The sequence below is a fragment of the Halichoerus grypus genome, chromosome 6 (assembly GCF_964656455.1).
Source record: "Halichoerus grypus chromosome 6, mHalGry1.hap1.1, whole genome shotgun sequence".
Classification (NCBI taxonomy): Eukaryota; Metazoa; Chordata; class Mammalia; order Carnivora; family Phocidae; genus Halichoerus; species Halichoerus grypus.
The window spans coordinates 121,148,357-121,167,682 of record NC_135717.1 but is presented as its reverse complement, the minus strand read 5'-3'; the positions used below and the strand labels follow the sequence as shown (position 1 = coordinate 121,167,682).

Genomic DNA, 19,326 nt, shown 5'->3' with positions numbered 1-19,326 from the left:
AAGAGACACCTGTGCCATTATCCAAACCGAATGTGTGTGTTCACGAGTCTGCTGATGTACCATCTTTATTAAATCTCATGAGGACATGGGTGAATGCCCTAAGTGATCCAACCTCCCACCTAAGGGACTTAATAAATCAGTGGTTCAGATTATGGGACTCTTGGTGGGGAATCATTCTGTGAATCTTGGGTTTTTTCTTGCATGTACCTATATTGCTGCTGTGCACCTGTCTCCAACGCAACGCGGCACCTCCACGCCAGGAAAACCCTTTGCTGCCTGCTCAGGGCGTATTGCCGAGGAGGGAGAGGGGGGCATGCAAGACTGTGAGCGGGTCGCCAGGCGTGCAGGGCAGGACGAGGTCATCGGGAGGATGTGACCGCTGGTTGACCCCAGAGCTGCACCTGCGCAGCGGGGGGCTCCTTATCCCCTCCCCTGTGCTTTGAATGTGCGGTCCTCCCACGGTGGGAGCCGTTTTCAAGCACGTAACGTTGAGGGGATAAGGTGTTGTTGAGACCTCCTGGATGGTGTACATTACTGAACCGGTTAAGTCCTCCATACCACCTTTTACGATTGCGGTGGGCGGGTGCCGAGTCCACGGTCTAGCGGCCGCTCAGCACGAGCCCGCGGGTAAGTTCGCTCGCTTGCCGAACCTGCCGCCTGCCAATCTGGAGTGGCTGCCTCTTCCCTCGGTTTCTCTTTGTTCTCCGTGGGCCGGGCCCCGTTTATGAACCGACAGCTCGGAGGTCCCTCCGCTGGGCCGGGAGACGAGCCTCCCAGGTTCTGGGTGTGGGGACCCTGGGAGGATTTTGTGTGATGCCCGCCGGTGTGCACCGGGTCCCCTGGGCCTCACGGCGGAGAAACTGGTTCCCTGCTCCCGAGGTGGCCTTCCTGCCTCATTCACAGAGCAGCGCCCGGAGAGGGGTTTGTAGTAAGGCTCTTTGTGTGTCTGAGAACTGTGCTGACAGGTCCAGAAGAGACGGACAGAGGGCCAGATTGATTGCCGGAGAGAGGGGCCCATAAAGGGATGGATAACTGGCCACGTGGGCAGCGGACGGGTAGGTGGAGGTGTGGCTGCTGGATTACTGGGTGGCCAGGGGACCTGTGAAGGGAGGAGGTGACACTCTTGGAGGAGGGATGAAGTAGAAGGAGGCTCCTAAGGATAGGTTGGCCCCATGGAGGCAGAGGACCTCTGGCTTGACGTCAACGGGAACCGGTTTGGAATTTGGAACAAGAAAAGACAACCTTAACTTGGGACCTGAGAAAGAATGTCTAAGATTACCATTTGTCACTGGCTCTGCAAACGGAGCCTGTAGTGTGTGTAGTGTCTATGCTGGGAGGGAGATGTGGTCGGACAGCGGGTGTAGACGTGTCCTGTGCAGCTGGAGTGTGATGGGCCTGTGGGTGTCCCCGATGTACCTGGGGTATGGTATGTGGAAGAGACTGTCTACAGATTCCCCTCTGGACTGTGTTTTCTTCAGCCTGATGCACAGCTTCCATGTGGGGGTGGCCAGGAATGCCTTTCACTCTCTTTTCGAATTAGAGCTCCTGCTTCCTGGATCCAAGGTCTTTTTCTTTCTGAGTTCGGGTGGAGTACATTCTCCAGTAGCTCCAGATGCTGTTGGATGGTGCATAGGCAATACAGTTTTTGGGACTTTGCACATCTGAACATTCTTTATTCTAACCTTGTGCTTGTTTGAGAATTGGCTGGGTAGAGTAGTCTAGGTGTGATTATTATTATTATTATTATTTTTAGAATTTTGAAGGTATTATTCCATTATCTTCAAGATAGCAATGCTATTGTTGAGATAGCTGAATCCTTACATGGGCATCTCCTCTTTACGATCAATAATCCGTTCATGAAAAACAGATGTTCCGGGTGAAACTGCTAACTGGGAACCTATTTCTCATCATTTTAAATGGGAAAAAATATTATGTGACAGTGTCAACCCTAAGCCTCCAGTTTCCTAAAAAATAGTTAAACACAATAAAATGTTACCAAACTATAACACACAATAATACATTATCATGTTGTGTTGTAAAATGCTTAAAAAATCACCCAGACCATCAGTTAATATGGTTGTTCACAGACAGTTGCCTTGTATGGAACAGAAACTCTCTTCCGGCCAGCAACAGCCAGCCTGCACATTCTTTTTCACGATGTTCATTTCAAATCATCTCTGTGTAACTCAAGGCTTTTAGCACAGTGTTTTGCTAAAGTGCTTGGAGCTTTAGCAATGTAAATAGAAAGCTTTCTTACATAAACACTAGCTGGGAATGGTGCAATTGTTAAAATGTTTCCAATGAGTCATTGTAAACTCTTTAAAATTACTTTTTAGCAGGGACCCTTGGGTGACTCAGTCCTTTAAGCGTCTGCCTTCGGCTCAGGTCATGATCCCAGGGTCCTGGGATCGAGCCCCATGTCGGGCTCCCTGCTCCGCGGGAAGCCTGCTTCTCCCTCTCCCACTCCCCCTGCTTGTGTTCCCTCTCTCACTTGTTCTCTCTCTCAAATAAATAAATAAAATCTTGAAAAAACTACTTTTTTAATAGAGACAAACAGGAGTTTCTTGTCCCTTTTCAGCTTAGAAGCTGCTGCAGATTTCTCCTCTCCCACCTTCCCTCTCTCTCTCCACCCAGTCTGTTTGTCAGAGCACAGGCACACGTTCATCTTCTATTTTTTTGGTCTTTTAATTTTTGATGTTGAATTTATTGAACCTGTTGTAAAACTTTGAGATCATAGTCACTATGAGTTAAATCCCACAACTTAAAAAAATTTGACAAATTAGCAATCATGAACTACACAAATTCAAATTTGAGTGGTCATGTAAAATTAACAACACATGCAATGATATGTGTGTACACAACAATACTTACATTAGCTGAAAACAATTTTGAATTGGAGACAAAGGGCTGTCTAAAAATGTTTATAATTAGATTTAGTTCCCTTATGTACTGTTGAATTTCTGCCATAAATGCTTTTACCAAATCATAATAAGTTTGCTGTCCTGAGGTGGAAGGCTCTTCATCAGTTAAAGATAATATATCTTGGGGCGCCTGGGTGGCTCAGTCGTTAAGCGTCTGCCTTCGGCTCAGGTCATGATCCCAGGGTCCTGGGATCCAGCCCTGCATCGGGCTCCCTGCTCTGCGGGAAGCCTGCTTCTCCCTCTCCCACTCCCCCTGCTTGTGTTCCCTCTCTCTGCCAAATAAATAAATAAAATCTTAAAAAAAAAAAGGTAATATATCTTCTATATCTTGATGAAACATGTCCATTAATACCTTATCAGCACACATTGCCACTTTAATATCTTGTTTTGTAATTTCATAATGCCGTATATTTTGTACGTAATTCCCCACCAGCTTTAAAATGTCTGCAGAAAGGTATTCTAATACTGCTACTATGTAAACAGAAACCTGGTGGTCAATTTTATAACCTACGACCTCCTTTAATAAAGGATGAATTTTTTCTACTGGGAGAGATAAAGGGTTTCTTTGCTTTCTCTTTTCAATAGCCAATTGGGCATCAGCTATTGTCCACTTAACAATTGGATGAGGGAAACTTTTTTGAACACGTTCCTCTACATCTGAAGCACTTCGGGGCTGAGCTTGGCATAGAATATTTAATAATTGCAAAATTAATTCTTCAACATATTGAAGAGCCCCCGCCACTTGGGTGTGTTCTCCTCTCTGAAAAACTTGTACGGCAACTGCTGCCCATATATTCATCTTTTTTTTTTTTTTTAATGTTCTATCAGCCAACATATAGTACATCATTAGTTTTTGATGTAGTGTTCAACGATTCATTAGTTGTGTATAAGACCCAGTGCTCATCACCACACGTGCCCTCCGTAATACCCATCACCCGGCTACTCCATCTCTCACCCCCCTCCCTTCTGTAGCCCTCAGTTTGTTTCCCGGAGTCCAGAGTCTCTCATGGTTTGTCTCCCTCTCTGAATTCTTCCCATTCAGTTTTCCCTTCCTTCCCCTATGGTCCTCTGTGCTATTCCTTATGTTCCACATATGAGTGAAACCATGTGATGATTGTCTTTCTCTGACTGACTTATTTCACTTAGCATAATACCCTCCAGTTCCATTCATGTCAATGCAAATGGTGGGTATTCATCCTTTCTGATGGCTGAGTAACATTCCATTGTATATATGAACCACATCTTCTTTATCCATTCATCTGTTGAAGGACATCTTGGCTCCTTGCACAGTTTGGCTATTGTGGACATTGCTGCTATGAACAGTGGGGTGCATGTGCCCTTCTTTTCACGACATCTGTATCTTTGAGGTAAATACCTAGTAGTGCAATTGCTGGGTCATAGGGTAGCTCTATTTTTAACGTCTTGAGGAACCTCCATACTGTTTTCCAGAGTGGCTGCACCAGCTTGCATTTCCACCAACAGTGTAAGAGGGTTCTCCTGTCTCCACATCATCTTCTAAATAGAAGTTTCAAAAAATTTTTTTTTCGAATCTTTACAAATAAAATTTATGCTTCTATAAAATTTTTAAAAAATTTATACTTAGAAGGAAATTCCCAAGTAGAAAGTAATTTTGCAGAACGCATGCTTTGAACACCTGAAAATGTATTTGTAAATAGCAGTTTCAAAATCAGGATTTCTGTCTCCCTTCTTTCTTCTATTTTCCCCATTTCCTTCCTTTCTTCTCTTTTATCTCCCCCTTTCTTCCTCCCTCCCTCCCTCCCTTCCTCCCCCACCCCTAGGTGCTGTCTCATCTAGGATAAGCATAGAGGTGATTGTGCACATATGAAAGCACAATGAAAAGTTAGTGCAGTTCAGAGCTCCACCCTCTCCTTCCCCTCATAGAAAGACTTGGCACCTGTTATTAGAAAGGGAGGAAGAGAAAACTCCAAGTCACTGTTTTTCCCTATTTGAGCTAGGCGGCAAGAGCAGATGGCAGATGTGTACTCAATTCTATTTTCTTTAAGGATTTTATTTTGGTCTTTTAATTTTTATTGAGAGCCCTCAGATGGTTATTGGGAATTGTATCTAAGCAGAGTTCCTTAATCTGTGAGTACTCCGCTTCAGTGTTCTGAACAAAAATATTTATATTCTCAGTCCTGGTATATCAGAAAAACTACGCAACCATTGAACAAATCTTTCCCACTAATACCAGCATGCTACTTAAATTCATAAAATTTTCATAGACAGGTATCTTCTTAGATCTGGTATTTTCTTTGATTAAAGTTAAAATAAAAATACATTTAGCTAAGCCCTAAAATAAAAATCTCTGTAATTCTTAACCTTAACAGACTAGAAAAAATCACTCAACAATTTAAAAAATCATCCTACTCATACCACCATATCACTTAAATTTCTAAATTCCCTATGGGCAGACATCTCCCTAGATCTGACTTGTTAATGTTTAATAATTAAAGCAAGTCACTGAAAATGCCTATATAGTTAATTAACTCCATAAACACAGGTTTTGAGTAATTTTTATTAAGTTAATTTTTAACCAAATTACACATGAAAGTATCTGCATCGCAGGAAGAGTGCCTCCAAGTCAACAGCTATTAAAAGGAGCAGGCATTAAGAACAGTAAAAAGTAGCTCACAATGCCTTACTTAACCTGATCACACCCCTATGGGACATAGGAGTGATAAAAATTAAGCCATGAATGAAAGTTTGACTAAGTTATATTCTTCAGGGTTGGTCAATTTTGTGCCAGCCACCATAGTTGACATTTTCTAAAACAACAAAACAAAACAAAACAAAACAAAACAAAACAAAACACAAAACAGCAAAAATCCTCACTAGAGGGAGGTGTTTGTTTATATCATTCCCGGGACAATGGTTCCATTGTTTGAAGAACTTAAATCCTTTCAGTTTCCTAAACTGTGGTGCGAGTGTGACATTGTAAAAATAGAAACTCCCACTAGAGGGAGCCATTTCCCCGGATTGTCTCTGGTTCCCTACCTTGAGAATCTGGTTTCTTCAGCATGTACACGTTTTAAGTGGCTTTCTGGGTCTTCAGTCTCTCTCCCCATTCCTCAGTTCTGGTGGGAGGGGGGCTCACAAAAGAATTACCTTCACATCCTAATAACTTCAAAGCAGAAGATGAAATGAATTTATGAGGTACTAATACAATGTGCTGGTTCTTGAGATGAGAACAAAATGTGTGCCCGCAGAGCATTTGTCTGCTTTGGACTTGGCTCATAAATTACGTCTTTACTGGGTGTGGAGAAAGAAAAGGGATACGTTCAGTTAAGACTGATTCAGTCTGAGAAGTGAGTGAATCAGCACATCGTCTTCCTGTCTGACTGTTTCCCACAGCGTCTGAGAAATAGACACATAGCCTGGGGAGCTCTGGGTCTCTCTCTTGCAGACCATGGCCTTCATGTGAGAATTTTATTCTCTGGGGACAGAGTTCCTGAAAAAGGGTGTCCTAGAAATGCTCCTGACAAGAGTGTGGGGACTTGAGGCTCGGGGTGGTTTCTGAGCTTTCTGGGAAACTTTAAAACTTCATTTCACACAGAGAATGTTCAAATCAGGCTCCTTGGGATAAGACTTTCAAAGTCTATTGGGGCAACATTCCCATTTGAGTCTTACTTTAGGGGCCAGATTACCTGTGAGGAGGACATGGAATGCCCCAGAAGAAAAGTAAATAATTTTGCTTCAGTATGCCTTCTGTTTAGGGCCTATTTCCTGGTAACTTTCTCTGGCCTGCGACTATAGATGAGAAGAGATGGAGTTCTCTTTCCTGACCTCACTAAGCCAACTTGAATTCACTTCTTAATCTTGGATTCTTAACCAGGACACAGTATGTGTTTACCATATCGACTTACTTTTGTTTGGTGTACTGGTTAATTTTTGTTGAATAATAAGCCACTTGAATACTTTGTGGCTTACAACAACCACATTTATTTAGTTCATGATTCTGTGGGTTGGCAGCTTGGGCTGGGCTCAGTTGGGTGGTTCTTCTGTTGGTTTTTAATGGGCTCATTCATGCATCCCCACTTGGCTGCTGGCCACCTGGGCAGGGTTTGTGTGCGTGTGTGTGTGTGTGTGTGTGTGTATGTGTGTGTATGTGTATGTGATTATTATCAGCAAAGGTGATGGTGGCAAGGAGGCCTTGAGTCTTTTATCATCTAGAGGATGGCCCAGATTTGTTCACATGGCAGTCGGAGGGTTTCAAGGGCTTTTTGAATTTCTGCTTGCATCCTGTTTGCTACTGTCACAATGTCTGAAGCAAGCCACAGGGCCAAACCCAGAGTCCATGTGGGAGGGTACTACCAAAGAGAGGGGCTGTAGAGAAGCAGAGAATGTGAGACCATCTCTTGCAGTCTCTCATATTTGACATGTGGCCTGTATGCAGAGTGTTGAAATACGAGGGTAGAGTGAATCTGAGCACCATTTTGAGGGAGGAGATAACAGGGGTGGGTGACAGGTTGCAGGGAAGAGTCAGTGATGACTTCAAGATGTCTAGCCCCAAAGAGTGGAAGGACGGTGGTGCCACGGATATAAATGGGCATGATTTGGAGCTAGTTTGGGGAACCAATCCGTCTCAGAAGAGGAGGTATTTCTGCATCGCTGTTACCTCAAGACAAGCAGCATAGTAGAAGCAAGTGTACACAGGCAATAGGGACTTACTTCTGGGGTGAAGGACCAGCTCTTAGGGTTTTGGGGGGGTAAGAAATGGGCTGGAAGCATCAAATGTTTCCTATTGCAGACTATTTTTTATTTTTAAAATTTGTTTATTTATTTATTTTTTAAAAGATTTTATTTATTTATTTGACAGAGAGACACAGTGAGAGAAGGAACACAAGCAGGGGGAGAGCGAGAGGGAGAAGCAGGCTTCCTGCTGAGCAGGGAGCCTGATGCGGGACTCGATCCCAGGACCCTGGGATCATGACCTGAGCCGAAGGCAGATGCTTAACGACTGAGCCACCTAGGCACCCCTTGCAGACTATTTTTTAGAAGAGGAAACCAAGACTCAGAGAGACGAAGTATCTTGTTCAAGGCCACCCCTCACTAGAAAGCAGGAGAAGTAGGATCTAAATACAGGCCTGCTTAGCTTGAGACTTTGTGTTCTTTTTAACACCCCGTGCCCCGTGTTACGTCTTGTGAGGTAACAGAGATCCAGAGATCCCTCCTCCTCTGACAGAGTGGCAAGGATGAGAAAGCAGATGCAGGGCCAGAGATATGCTGAGGTGAAGGGAGAGGGTGTTTCTGAGCTTAGGCTGCACAGCTTCATCCTCTCCTGAAAAGTTGGTGATAAGCTCACCAAAGAGAAAAAGAGTGGGAAGGGGCAGGGATCATATGATTCAAGAGAGAAATTTTATCTCACAGGGACATTTGTCAGGGATTTCAGAGGTGAGGAAATGGATTTCTGAGCAGCCGTGAGGGCCAAGTTTGAAGGGAGAGGCATGAAGCCAGAACAGGCCAGGTCTGCACCCTCCCCTACATGCTGGCACGCAGGGAGGCAGTCATGGGATAAGGGAGGAGCAGGGTGTTTGGGCTAGCAATCACCAGGTGCAGAAAGGGGAGACTGAAGATTACATTCTTTCATAGCTCCTAACCTGTTCCCTGCCGCTGGGGATCATGGGATCCCGCTCCTACCGGGCCACTGTGTTCAACAGCCTGGGCACAAGAACGTTGCTGGTGTTTCAGTTGCTTCCACAGTCACCCCTTAGGTGACAATATATTACAATATACTTTCTAAGAATAACTCCACATCTCCTTTTTCTTTCCGTCCTTCCCTGGTCTCACAAAGGAGCGTTGGTTTTGGTCCCACAGGCATATTCCTACCAACAACGGAGTGAGTGAACTTGGAAGCACATGCCCCCTCAATCATGCCTTCAGATGACGCCACAGCCCTGGTTGACAGCTTGACTACAACCTCATGAATCACCTTAAACCCGAGTTACCCGGCTAATCAGCCAGATTCCGGCCCACTGAAACTATGAGATAATGATTGTTGTTTTAAGCCACTAGGTTTTGTGGGTAACTCGTTAAGTGGCAATAGGTAATCAATACAGATTTTGGTACCTGGAAGTGGGGTGCTACCACAACAAATATCTGAAATACGGGAGTGGCTTTGGGACGAGGGATGGGTGGAAGCTGGAAAAGCTCTAAGGATTTCGAAGAGGACTATTCAAGAGGACCTTGAAAATACTTTTTGTGGAATTCTTAGATTCATGTGTCCCTGGAAAGAGCCTTGTTAGGGCTGTCATTTATTTTGGAGCCAACTGTTTTCCTGATCAGGTCTTTCACTACTTGCTTATTAACTTGTTGGTTCCTGAGAGTACAGATGAAAGGATTCAAGAGGGGGACAATGATTGTATTGATTAGAGACACTCCTTTGTGGAAATCAACCCTCTTGCCTGGAGAGGGCTTGCCATACATGAAGAAGCAGCTGCCGTAGCACATGGTGACCACAATGATGTGGGAGGAACAGGTAGAGAAAGCTTTTTTTCTCTCCTGGACAGAGGGGATCCTGACAATTGTCTGGGTGATCTGGACATAGGATATGCTGATAACACCAGAGCGCTGACCAGAGCCACCCCAGCCAGGGTGAAAGCCGCCATCTCTAACACCTGGCCCGCCGCACACTGCCTCCATTAGAGGTATCTAGTCACAGAAGTAGTGGTTGACGTGGGTGTCACAGAATGGAGGCCGACTGGTCAGGATGACAGGCACGATGATGAAGGAGAACCTGCCGGCCAGCAGGTGAGGATGAGCTGTGTGCAGACTCTTGCTCATGAGCATCGGGTAGCGGAGGGGCTGGCGGATGGCGATGTACTGGTCGTAGGCCACGGCCGTGAGGAGGAGGAACTCTGTAGCCCCCAGGAAGATGTGGAAAAAGTCCTGAGTGATGCAGCCAGCAAAACTGATGGTCTTGGTCCCTGTGGCAATGTTGAGCAACATCTTGGGCAGGATGACAGTCTGGAACCAAATTTCTAGGCAGGACAGATTCCAGAGGAAGAAGTACATCGGGGTTTGCAGGCGGGTGTCCAGCAAGGTCAGGCTGATGACAACCAGGTTTCCAGAGACAGTCACGAGGTAGGCAAGCAGCTGGAGCAGGAAAACTGCCACCTGAAGCTCTTTGGTGTCTGTCAGGCCTTAGAGGAAGAACTCAGTCACTATGGTCCAATTGGCCATGGCGGACCTCAGCCCTTTCCAGAAATGTGCAAGCCTGGGTGGATAGGAGCATCAGAAATTAGGATGAAGAAGAGGAAAATTTCTCCCCAAGTCCATCATTCCTTTACCTGTCCACTGTCTTCTGTGGATTCAGGGAAGCGGAGCAGAAGCTTCCGGAGACTCTTCCCTAGTCAGAAAAGTCACCTCTTTCAGAATGTTTGAGGAATTATTGAATGTCAGTGACTTTCCCCTCACCCTTCCTTCTTCCCTTCCTCTTTTCTTTCTTTTATTTTTGGCTTTTATTTCCTCTGAGAAAGGCTACAAAGAATTCTCTGCTGTTCTCCCAGTTCTCTTTAGAACTGGCAAACACCCATTCATCCTCCAAGATCCAGCCTAAGTGTGACCTCTTCTATGAGGCCTTTCCTGGAAGCCCTAGGCTGAGTCACCTACTCTCTCCCAGTCCCAGTAACACATGGTTTGTGCCTCTGTTATATTTCTGTAGAGTCAGTGATGTGGGATAGAGCTTGTCTTCCCCACCAGACCACAAACACCTTGAGCTCAGGGACTGTTTTTTTGTTCATCTGTGTATTTCAGCACTTACCTTTGCTTTCTCGGTAGATGCACTGGCCTTCTCAGATCTGTATTCACAACAAAATTTTCTACTTCCTAATGCATGGTTCACATATGTAGCATGTATTTTGGAATAAGAAGCATTTTTCACCCACCTTGCTGTTTGCTTATATTGAACCCTATTAAAAATTGTCTGGGGGTGCCTGGCTGGTGCAGTCAGTTAAGCTTCCAACTCTTGGTTTCAGCTCAGGTTGTGATCTCAGGGTTGTGAGGTCGAGCCCTGCATCAGGCTCTGCACTCAGTGGGAGTCTGCTTCAGACTCTCTGTCCCTCTCCCTCTGCCCCTTCTTCCCACTGCCCCCTAAAATCAATCAATCTTTAAAAAAATTCGTCTGATGTTTGCATCTGGATTATAGATTACTTGAAGAGAGGGAGTGTCTTGTTTATTTTTACTCAGACTCCTTTCCTCCCCCACCAGCTTTATTGAGGTATAATTTACAAATAAATTGTAAGATATTTAAAGTATACAATGTGATGACTTGATATATGTATACATTGTGAACGGACTCCCCCCACACTGTTAATTAGCACATCCATCACTTCACGTAGTAACTTTTTTTTTTAAATTTTATTTTATTATGTTAATGTTAATCACCATACATCATTAGTTTTTGATGTAGTGTTCCATGATTCATTGTTTGCGTATATCACCCAGTGCTCCATTCAATACGTGCCCTCTTTAATACCCATCACCAGGCTAACCCATCCTCCCACCGCCCTCCCCTCTAGAACCCTCAGTTTGTTTCTCAGAGTCCATGGTCTCTCATGGTTCGTCTTCCCCTCTGATTTCACCCCCTTCATTTTTTCCTTCCTGCTATCTTTTTTTTTTTTAACATATAATGTATTATTTGTTTCAGAGGTACAGGTCTGTGATTCATCAGTCTTACACAATTCACAGCGCTCACCATAGCACATACCCTCCCCCAATATCTATCACCCAGCCACCCCATCCTTCCCACCCCCCCACCACTCCAGCAACCCTCAGTTTATTTCCTGGGATTAAGAATTCCTCATATCAGTGAGGTCATATGATACATGTCTTTCTCTGATTGACTTATTTCGCTCAGCATAATACCCTCTAGTTCCATCCACGTCATTGCAAATGGCAAGATTTCATTCCTTTTGATGGCTGCATAATATTCCGTTGTATATATATACCACATCTTCTTTATCCATTCATCTGTTGATGGACATCTTGGCTCTTTCCATAGTTTGGCTACTGTATAACCAGGGCTTAAGCTTTGGAATGTTCATATGCATCACTAGCTCTACTGTCTAGTGATGCATATGAACATTCCAAAGGTTCAGCTTCAGATCAGTAAACTCATTCCTTTGCTTATCTATGCTGCTATAAACATTGGGGTGCACGTACCCCTTTCGATCACTACATTTGTATCTTTGGGGTAAATGCCCAGTAGTGCAATTGCTGGGTTTTAGGGTAGCTCTATTTTCAACTTTTTGAGGAACCTCCATACTGTTTTCCAGAGTGGCTGTACCATTTTGCATTCCCACCAACAGTGTAGGAGGGTTCCCCTTTCTTCACATCCTCACCAACATCTGTCGTTTCCTGACTTGTTAATTTTAGCCATTCTGACTGGTGTGAGGTGGTATCTCATTGAGGTTTTGATTTGGATTTCCCTGATGCCGAGTGATGTTGAGCACTTTTTCATGTGTCTGTTGGCCATTTGGGTGTCTTCTTTGGAAAAATGTCTGCTTATGTCTTCTGCCCGTTTCTTGACTGGATTATTTGTTCTTTGGGTGTTGAGTTTGGTAAATTCTTTATAGATTTTGGATACTAGCCCTTTATCTGATATGTCATTTGCAAATATCTTCTCCCATTCTTTCGGTTGTCTTTTGGTTTTGTTGACTGTTTCCTTTGTTGTGCAAAAGCTTTTTATCTTGATGAAGACCCAGTAGTTCATTTTTGCTCTTGCTTCCCTTGCCTTCGGTGATGTTTCTAGGAAGAAGTTGCTGCAGCTGAGGTCAGAGAGGTTGCTGCCTGTGTTCTCCTCAAGGATTTTGATGGATTCCTGTCTCACATTTAGGTCTTTCATCCATTTTGAGTTTGTTTTTGTGTGTGGTGTAAGGAAATGGTCCAGTTTCATTCCACTGCATGTGGCTGTCCAATTTTCCCAGCACCGTTTGTTGAAGAGACTCTCTTTTTTTTTTTTTTTAGATTTATTTATTTATTTATTTGACAGAGAGAGAGACAGCGAGAGAGGGAACACAAGCAGGGGGAGTGGGAGAGGGAGAAGCAGGCTTCCCGCGGAGCAGGGAGCCCGATGAGGGGCTCAATCCCAGGACCCTGGGATCATGACCTGAGCCGAAGGCAGATGCTTAATGACTGAGCCACCCAGGCGCCTGAAGAGACTGTCTTTTTTCCATTGGACATTCTTTCCTGCTTTGTTGAAGAAGTTGACCATAGAGTTGAGGGTCCATTTCTGGGCTCTCTATCCTGTTCCACTGATCTATGTGTCTGTTTTTGTGCCAGTACCATACTGTCTTGATGATTACAGCTTTGAAATTATACTTATTTTATTTTTATTTTTGTTATTATTATTTTTAAAGATTTTATTTATTTATTTGACAGAGAGAGACACAGCGAGAGAGGGAACACAAGCAGGGGGAGTGGGAGAGGGAGAAGCAGGCTTCCCGCTGAGCAGAGAGCCCGATGCGGGGCTCGATCCCAGGACCCTGGGATCATGACCTGAGCCGAAGGCAGACGCTTAACGACTGAGCCACCCAGGCGCCCCGCAATTATACTTATTTTAAATTCTTGCTGTTTCTGTTCCAGTAATTCTTCTTTGCATCATGTGTTGTCTGGTGTGGAATCTTGCCCCTCTCCCCCAGTGGACATATTCCTAAGATGGGTGGTTATTTTGGCATTTGAACTCCTGATCTTTGTATAGCTTTAGCTCTACTGTCTAGTGATGCATATGAACAGAAGCTTAAGCCCTGGTTTGTGACCTTCTGGATAAATTTATTATTTATTTATTTAAAAAGGAGATTTAATTTATTTATTTTAGAGGAGAGCAGGAGAGCAGGGGGAGGGGCAGTAGGAGAGGGGGGAAGGGCAGGTAGACTCCATGCTGAGTGAAGAACCAGATGTGGGGCTTTATCCCATGACCCTGAGATCAGGACCTGAGCCGAAGGCAGATGCTTAACTTGCTGAGCCACTCAGGCGCCCCTCTTTTGATTCTTGTCTATAGTGGTGACAGAAGGGATAAAGCCCACCAACTCATACATTTAGAAATTGAACATTCCAAAGGTTCAGCTTCAGATCAGTAAACTCATTCCTTTGCTTATCTATGACTCAGATTATATTACAAGTATGTGCTAGCATAAAGCCAGTTTAGTGAACAGTTTCAGAAGAGCATGACCTGTCTTTTTTTTTTTTTTTTGACAAGCTCATTTAGAGGGTGATATGTTCCCTCCTAAATTAATTTCTTTTTTTTTTTAAGATTTTATTTTTTTATTTGTTAGAGAGGGAGAGAGAGAGCACAAGCAGAGGGAGTGGCAGGCAGAGGGAGAAGCAGACTCCATGCTGAGCAATGAGCAAGGAGCCCGACATGGGACCCGATCCCAGGACCCTGGGATCGTAACCTGAGCAGAAGGGAGACGCTTAACCGACTGAGCCACTCAGGCATCCCCCAAATTAATTTCTAAATGCTTATATTATGAAGGCTAGGTGAAGCCCTGCTTAGTGTTCTTAAACTTTGACTTACACCAAGTACCTTCCTTCCTTATTTCAGCACACTTAGAGATCTCCCGGGCACATGGAGTTGATGTAGTCATTTCTAATAATCTCCTGCCAAATGTTCTGATTGGCTTTATGTGAAGTATGGATAAGACCTTCATCGATCTGGCTACCAACGGATGCAACTGGACATAAGAGATGTAAATAAGCTGGCCTTGCTGCAGAGGGATTTCAAGTAGAATGGCCAACATGTTTACAGTCCCATTATATTAAACCAATCAATTTAATATCTATTCTTACTAATTAAGCCCCAGTTTCTTGAGAAGGATAGTGTTCATACCGTTGTAATGGGTATCACTTATGAAACACTTAAGTATTGGCTTTTAAAATGTTTTACACTTACTATCTCATTTAATGCTCAAAACTGTTATATATGATAGACACAATTATTATTCTCTTTTTTGTGTTTGAGAAAAGCAAGCCTTAGTGAGGTCAAGTAACAATCCCAAGACATCTCTTATAGAAGGTTGAGACTCTGGGATTTGAACTAAAGCCTATAATTTTGAGCACTATATGGCATTGTGTTCCACTTCATCATAGATTCTGGTAGAAATGTGGATTTGGATGAACTTAATAATTGAAATGTGGCTATTTAAGAACATTTCTATATCAGTTGATGGCTCAGTGAATTTGTATTGGCTTGTAGCCCTCTTGGGAGCTTCCCAGGTGAAATCTGAAACCAGCCTCCATTCTCAGAGGGCAGAGAGAGACAGAAGAAAGAGGAGGCCACTCCAGGTGGGTAGGTGGCAGTTTTAATAAGCAAAGGGAACTTACATAAGATCCTTGTCTTGGGCAGCAGCAAGACGAATGGATCCCTGCACCCGCCCGCTGCATCTTAAAGAGTTTATAAAGAGGCCCTAGCTGGGTTCAGTCACGTATATGGTGCAGGTCACTATCTCAAGGCTGTGTCCTTGGAGTAGCTCCTGGGAGCGGGAAAGGGAAGGGGAACCCACATTCCAAGCACAGTGAAAGGGGCGAGGAGCCTGGTTTGTGACCTGGTCACCACCCCCAGCCCCGGCCCAGCTTAGCGGGGTTATGTCTTTTTGATGATGATCCCCAACAATTTGTAATAAATTAAAAATCATCCCTAATCTCTAGCTTAGCCACCAAAGAAATTCAGATATTCAAAATAACAATGGCTTTCCATAAAAGACCTTTTATTCAAAATACCATGCACTCTTCAATATTTTCTGTGGTTCTGGAAATTTTCTCTCATAACCAGTCCAATACAGTTTGTTTCTTAAATGCCCAAGAAGCATCATCCCAGTGAACAATATTACCATATATAAAGCACGTGAACACACAAGATGATGTTCCACTTGTAACTCAAAGAGTAACAAGCATTCTACAATGCATTAGGATATTATTAAACTATGTGCAAGTACTCAGATTTCCAAAAATGTTCTTCATCCTTTAAGTTGAGGCCCTACCACCACCAGTTCATATTCAAGCTGTTGTTACTTTGAAACCATGTATAGGGTTCTTGGTAGGGTAGTCTGTTCCCATTTGGCTGCTAAGACTCATAACATTCTGAATTCTAAATATAAAACCATATTACTATTTTATATTCATTATCCATTTATGAAACAGGCATCCATGGCTTATGTTATAAACAAAAACAGAAACTTGGAGAAAAGTTAAAAGAATGGAGTCATATCACAGAATTTGTCCTAATATCTAACGAAAGTAAACAAACAGATGAAATAAGATTACAACAGAAGAAATCACCAGAAACTACCAAAGAGAGAGAGTGGGAGATCTCAGCCATTAACTTAAAAAAATGTCAGCTAAGAAAAGCAACAACAGATCCTGTCTAGAAGCGGGAGGCTTTTAACCTTGGCTCTAGAAGCCTCTTCTAATTACAACTTCTAGAAAATGGATGTGTAAGTTGACAAAATCTTGGGGGTTTTCACCTCATTTGGAGAAAAGTGGATCAGATGTATATCGTTTTTTTTTTTTTTTCCTTTAGGGAAGGATGGAAGTTGTAATGGCTACAGTTGAAAGATGAATGACAAAGGGGAGGAGAATCAATTTATTGACACTTTGTCCGAAGCATAGTCTCCAGGGCTCCATGAGGAAGAACAATGCCAATGTCAGATATCCTTCGAAATAATGCTGATATTATAACTTCCTTTCTTAAAACTTCTCTTGACTCACCAATGTCAACTAACTCCATAGTTTGTAATTAAAAAATACATTCATGATGGCCTCTCTTTCTCCCTCTAAATTCTTATCTTTCCACTCTTCTAAATAAGCAGTATGTTTTGCCTCTAAAATTTCAAGTCATTTCTGGAAAATAGTTAACTCCCTCCAACTGTTCTTTTTATGGATTCTCATTTTTCTTCTCTAATAGCACTTACCATGTTCTTTTATTTTTTGTCAACTAACTACATGAATTACAATTTAACACCTTTCTGTCTTACTAGGCTGCAGATTCCTTGAATTTAGGACATATGTCATTCATATATTTATCCTCAAGGGCCAGTTCAGCGTTTGAAACATAGTAGACACTCAACACACATTTAGTAAGTGAAATATATTTTTCATGGAAAGGTATTGTCTTTTAAAGCTTCACAATCTTTTGGATGGTGTCCTTGAATGCTTGCTTCACTTGCTGATTTCTTAGAGTGTAAATGAAGGGGTTTAACAAGGGAGTAATTGAGGTAATGAGCACAGCCATTCCTTTGTTGAAGGCACCTTCTTCTTTTGCAGAGGGATTGATGTACATAAACATGCAGCTACCATAAGAGAGGGAGATAACAATCATGTGGGAGGAACAAGTGGAAAAAGCCTTTGTCCTTTGCTGGGCGGAAGGGATCCTCAAAATGGTCCTGATAATGTGTGTATAAGAAAATGTCACCAGCACCAGAGTAACCGCCAGAGTCACAACTGCCAGGAAGATGACCATCACTTCTAGGAGGCTTGTGTCTGAGCAGGCCAGCTCCAGAAGGGGCCCATAATCACAGAAATAGTGATTCAGAACATTGGAAGCACAGAAATCCACCTGACTCATCAGGATGATTGGGGGTAAGATAGCTAGGAACCCTCCCAGCCAGGAGCAGAACACGAGTTGTCTGCAGACCCTGTGGCTCATGATGGTCAGGTAATGCAGGGGTTTGCAGATGGCCACATAGCGGTCATAGGACATAGAAGCCAAGAGGTAAAACTCCGTTGCCCCAAGAAATATAGCAAAAAAGTATTGAATCAAGCATCCAGCAAAACTGATGACTTTATTTCCTGTTGTCACACTGGTCAGAAATCTGGGAATAAAAATGGACGTGAAGGAAATTTCTAAGGAGGACAAATTCCGGAGGAAGAAATACATGGGAGTCTGGAGGTGAGGGTCTACTAGAGTGAGAATGATGATAGTCAGATTTCCTAGGACACTTATCACATAGATGAGGAACAGAAAGATGCATATAACAACCTGGACCTCAGGTTGATTTGTGAAGCCCAACAGAATAAACTCAGAAAACGTCCTGTTTTTCATTGCTGACCTTTAGGAGATCTAAAGGTAGAGGTGAGTGATGGAAACTCCAGTTTCTCAGGGTAGGAGAGACAAAGCTGATCCTAATGAGTCATGTCATGTCAGTTGACCTAAACCAGCATTGCATTGCACTGGACTTGACTCCATGGAAGCCCAATATCTTCTATGTGAATGACCTTATTCCTAAAGTCTTTTTAATTCCCCAAGTTGACATATTCCCGGACACTTACCAGACTCTATTACAGAATAATTACTCAATTTTTCTTCAGAAGAATAACATTTTGAACCTATCCTTTAATCCCAAAATGTTTACAAAATCTCCACATTTAAGTCACTTTCTTCTGACTCTATTAATTTCTCATACTTCTATGCTCTTGGTAGAATTATTTCTATCAGATTCTCTTTTCTGTGCTTCCTTTTTCCTTCCTTGTGCTCTTCCCCCTTCCCTGTACTATTTGACGTTTCACTGGCTGTCTGCCATAGATCCTCATCTCCATTATTGTCCAAACCTCTGACTTCCTTGTTTCAGCAACCAATAGGGAATTCCTCACATGGATATGGTTGAAGGTTTTGATGCATAAGTGATTTTTTCCTGCACCCCTATTTTTGACTATATGAACAAGGCTCTGGTGTCCATAAATCATTAATTAGCATTTGTTATATGTTTCTCTGCATGGTTGAAGTCTTGTAGGTAGATTTGGGATATATCTCTGAGAATAGAGATCTTGAGATATGCACAGGCAGCAACTCAGAGTGGATTTTTCTCAAGGTCTTGAAGAGTCCTCAGTGGCAAACTAAGGATGACAGTTTATCATGCCTCAAAGTTTCCTGTTCTCTATTCTTGGCATATAGAAACCAGGAAGAGGGACATTCATGTTTCTGAAAAGAAGAGTCCTTTGTAGATAAATTGGTAATCCCCAAGGAAGGAAACTTTGGGGGTGGTGTTCTGTGTGCATTTTTGGATTTTTCTGATTCAGAGCCAAAGACAATAGAAAAGGCCCCTCTAATTCACATGCATACGGGTTAGAAAAAAATCATATCTTCAGAATTGGTCTTATCAATCTCCCCATTATTCCATACAGCTGTTGGAAACACTAGGTGATATTAAACATTGACCTGGATTTGCCTTCAGCCCTCCCTTCCCTGTTTGTAGTAACCTGTGGTCTTTGGCAAGTACTGCATTTTCATCCTGATTTTCACAATTGATGGACTTCATGATCCACATTTATAGAATAATAACATCAGTGACTTTAAAAACATACAATGCTCACACCCTTGGCAATCTGAATGACTGCAGTGAGATGTTTCCCTTGTTGTTCTTAAGAGGTAAATCAAAGGTGAGATGAGCCATGT

At 43.1% G+C, this 19,326-nt stretch overlaps 1 protein-coding gene across 2 annotated transcripts; it reads right to left on the bottom strand.

Moving 5' to 3' along the window:
* Positions 1–13,716: 13,716 nt before the first annotated feature.
* On the bottom strand, positions 13,717–17,988 carry LOC118532151 (olfactory receptor 6C4-like). 2 transcript variants are annotated; one of them, XM_036086540.2, is made up of 2 exons: positions 17,061–17,988; positions 13,717–13,739 (listed from the first exon to the last, which is right to left on the bottom strand). In XM_036086540.2, exons 1-2 carry the CDS (start codon positions 17,974–17,976, stop codon positions 13,717–13,719), a joined length of 939 nt encoding a protein of 312 aa, XP_035942433.1. In that variant the 5' UTR covers positions 17,977–17,988. The 2 variants fall into 2 exon arrangements, with proteins under 2 accessions (XP_035942433.1, XP_035942434.1); XM_036086541.2 differs by lacking the exon at positions 13,717–13,739 and having other exon boundaries at positions 17,050–17,976.
* Between the last annotated feature and the right edge of the window lie 1,338 nt (positions 17,989–19,326).

Coding starts and splice junctions, on each gene's coding strand:
- LOC118532151 (XM_036086540.2), bottom strand. CDS start 17,976: ATGAAAAACAGGACGTTTTCTGAGTTTATTCTGTTGGGCTTCACAAAT. Junction 13,740..17,060: donor GGACACCATCCAAAAGATTG/TGAAGCTTTAAA, acceptor AATAAATAAATT/AAATCTCCTTTTTAAATAAA.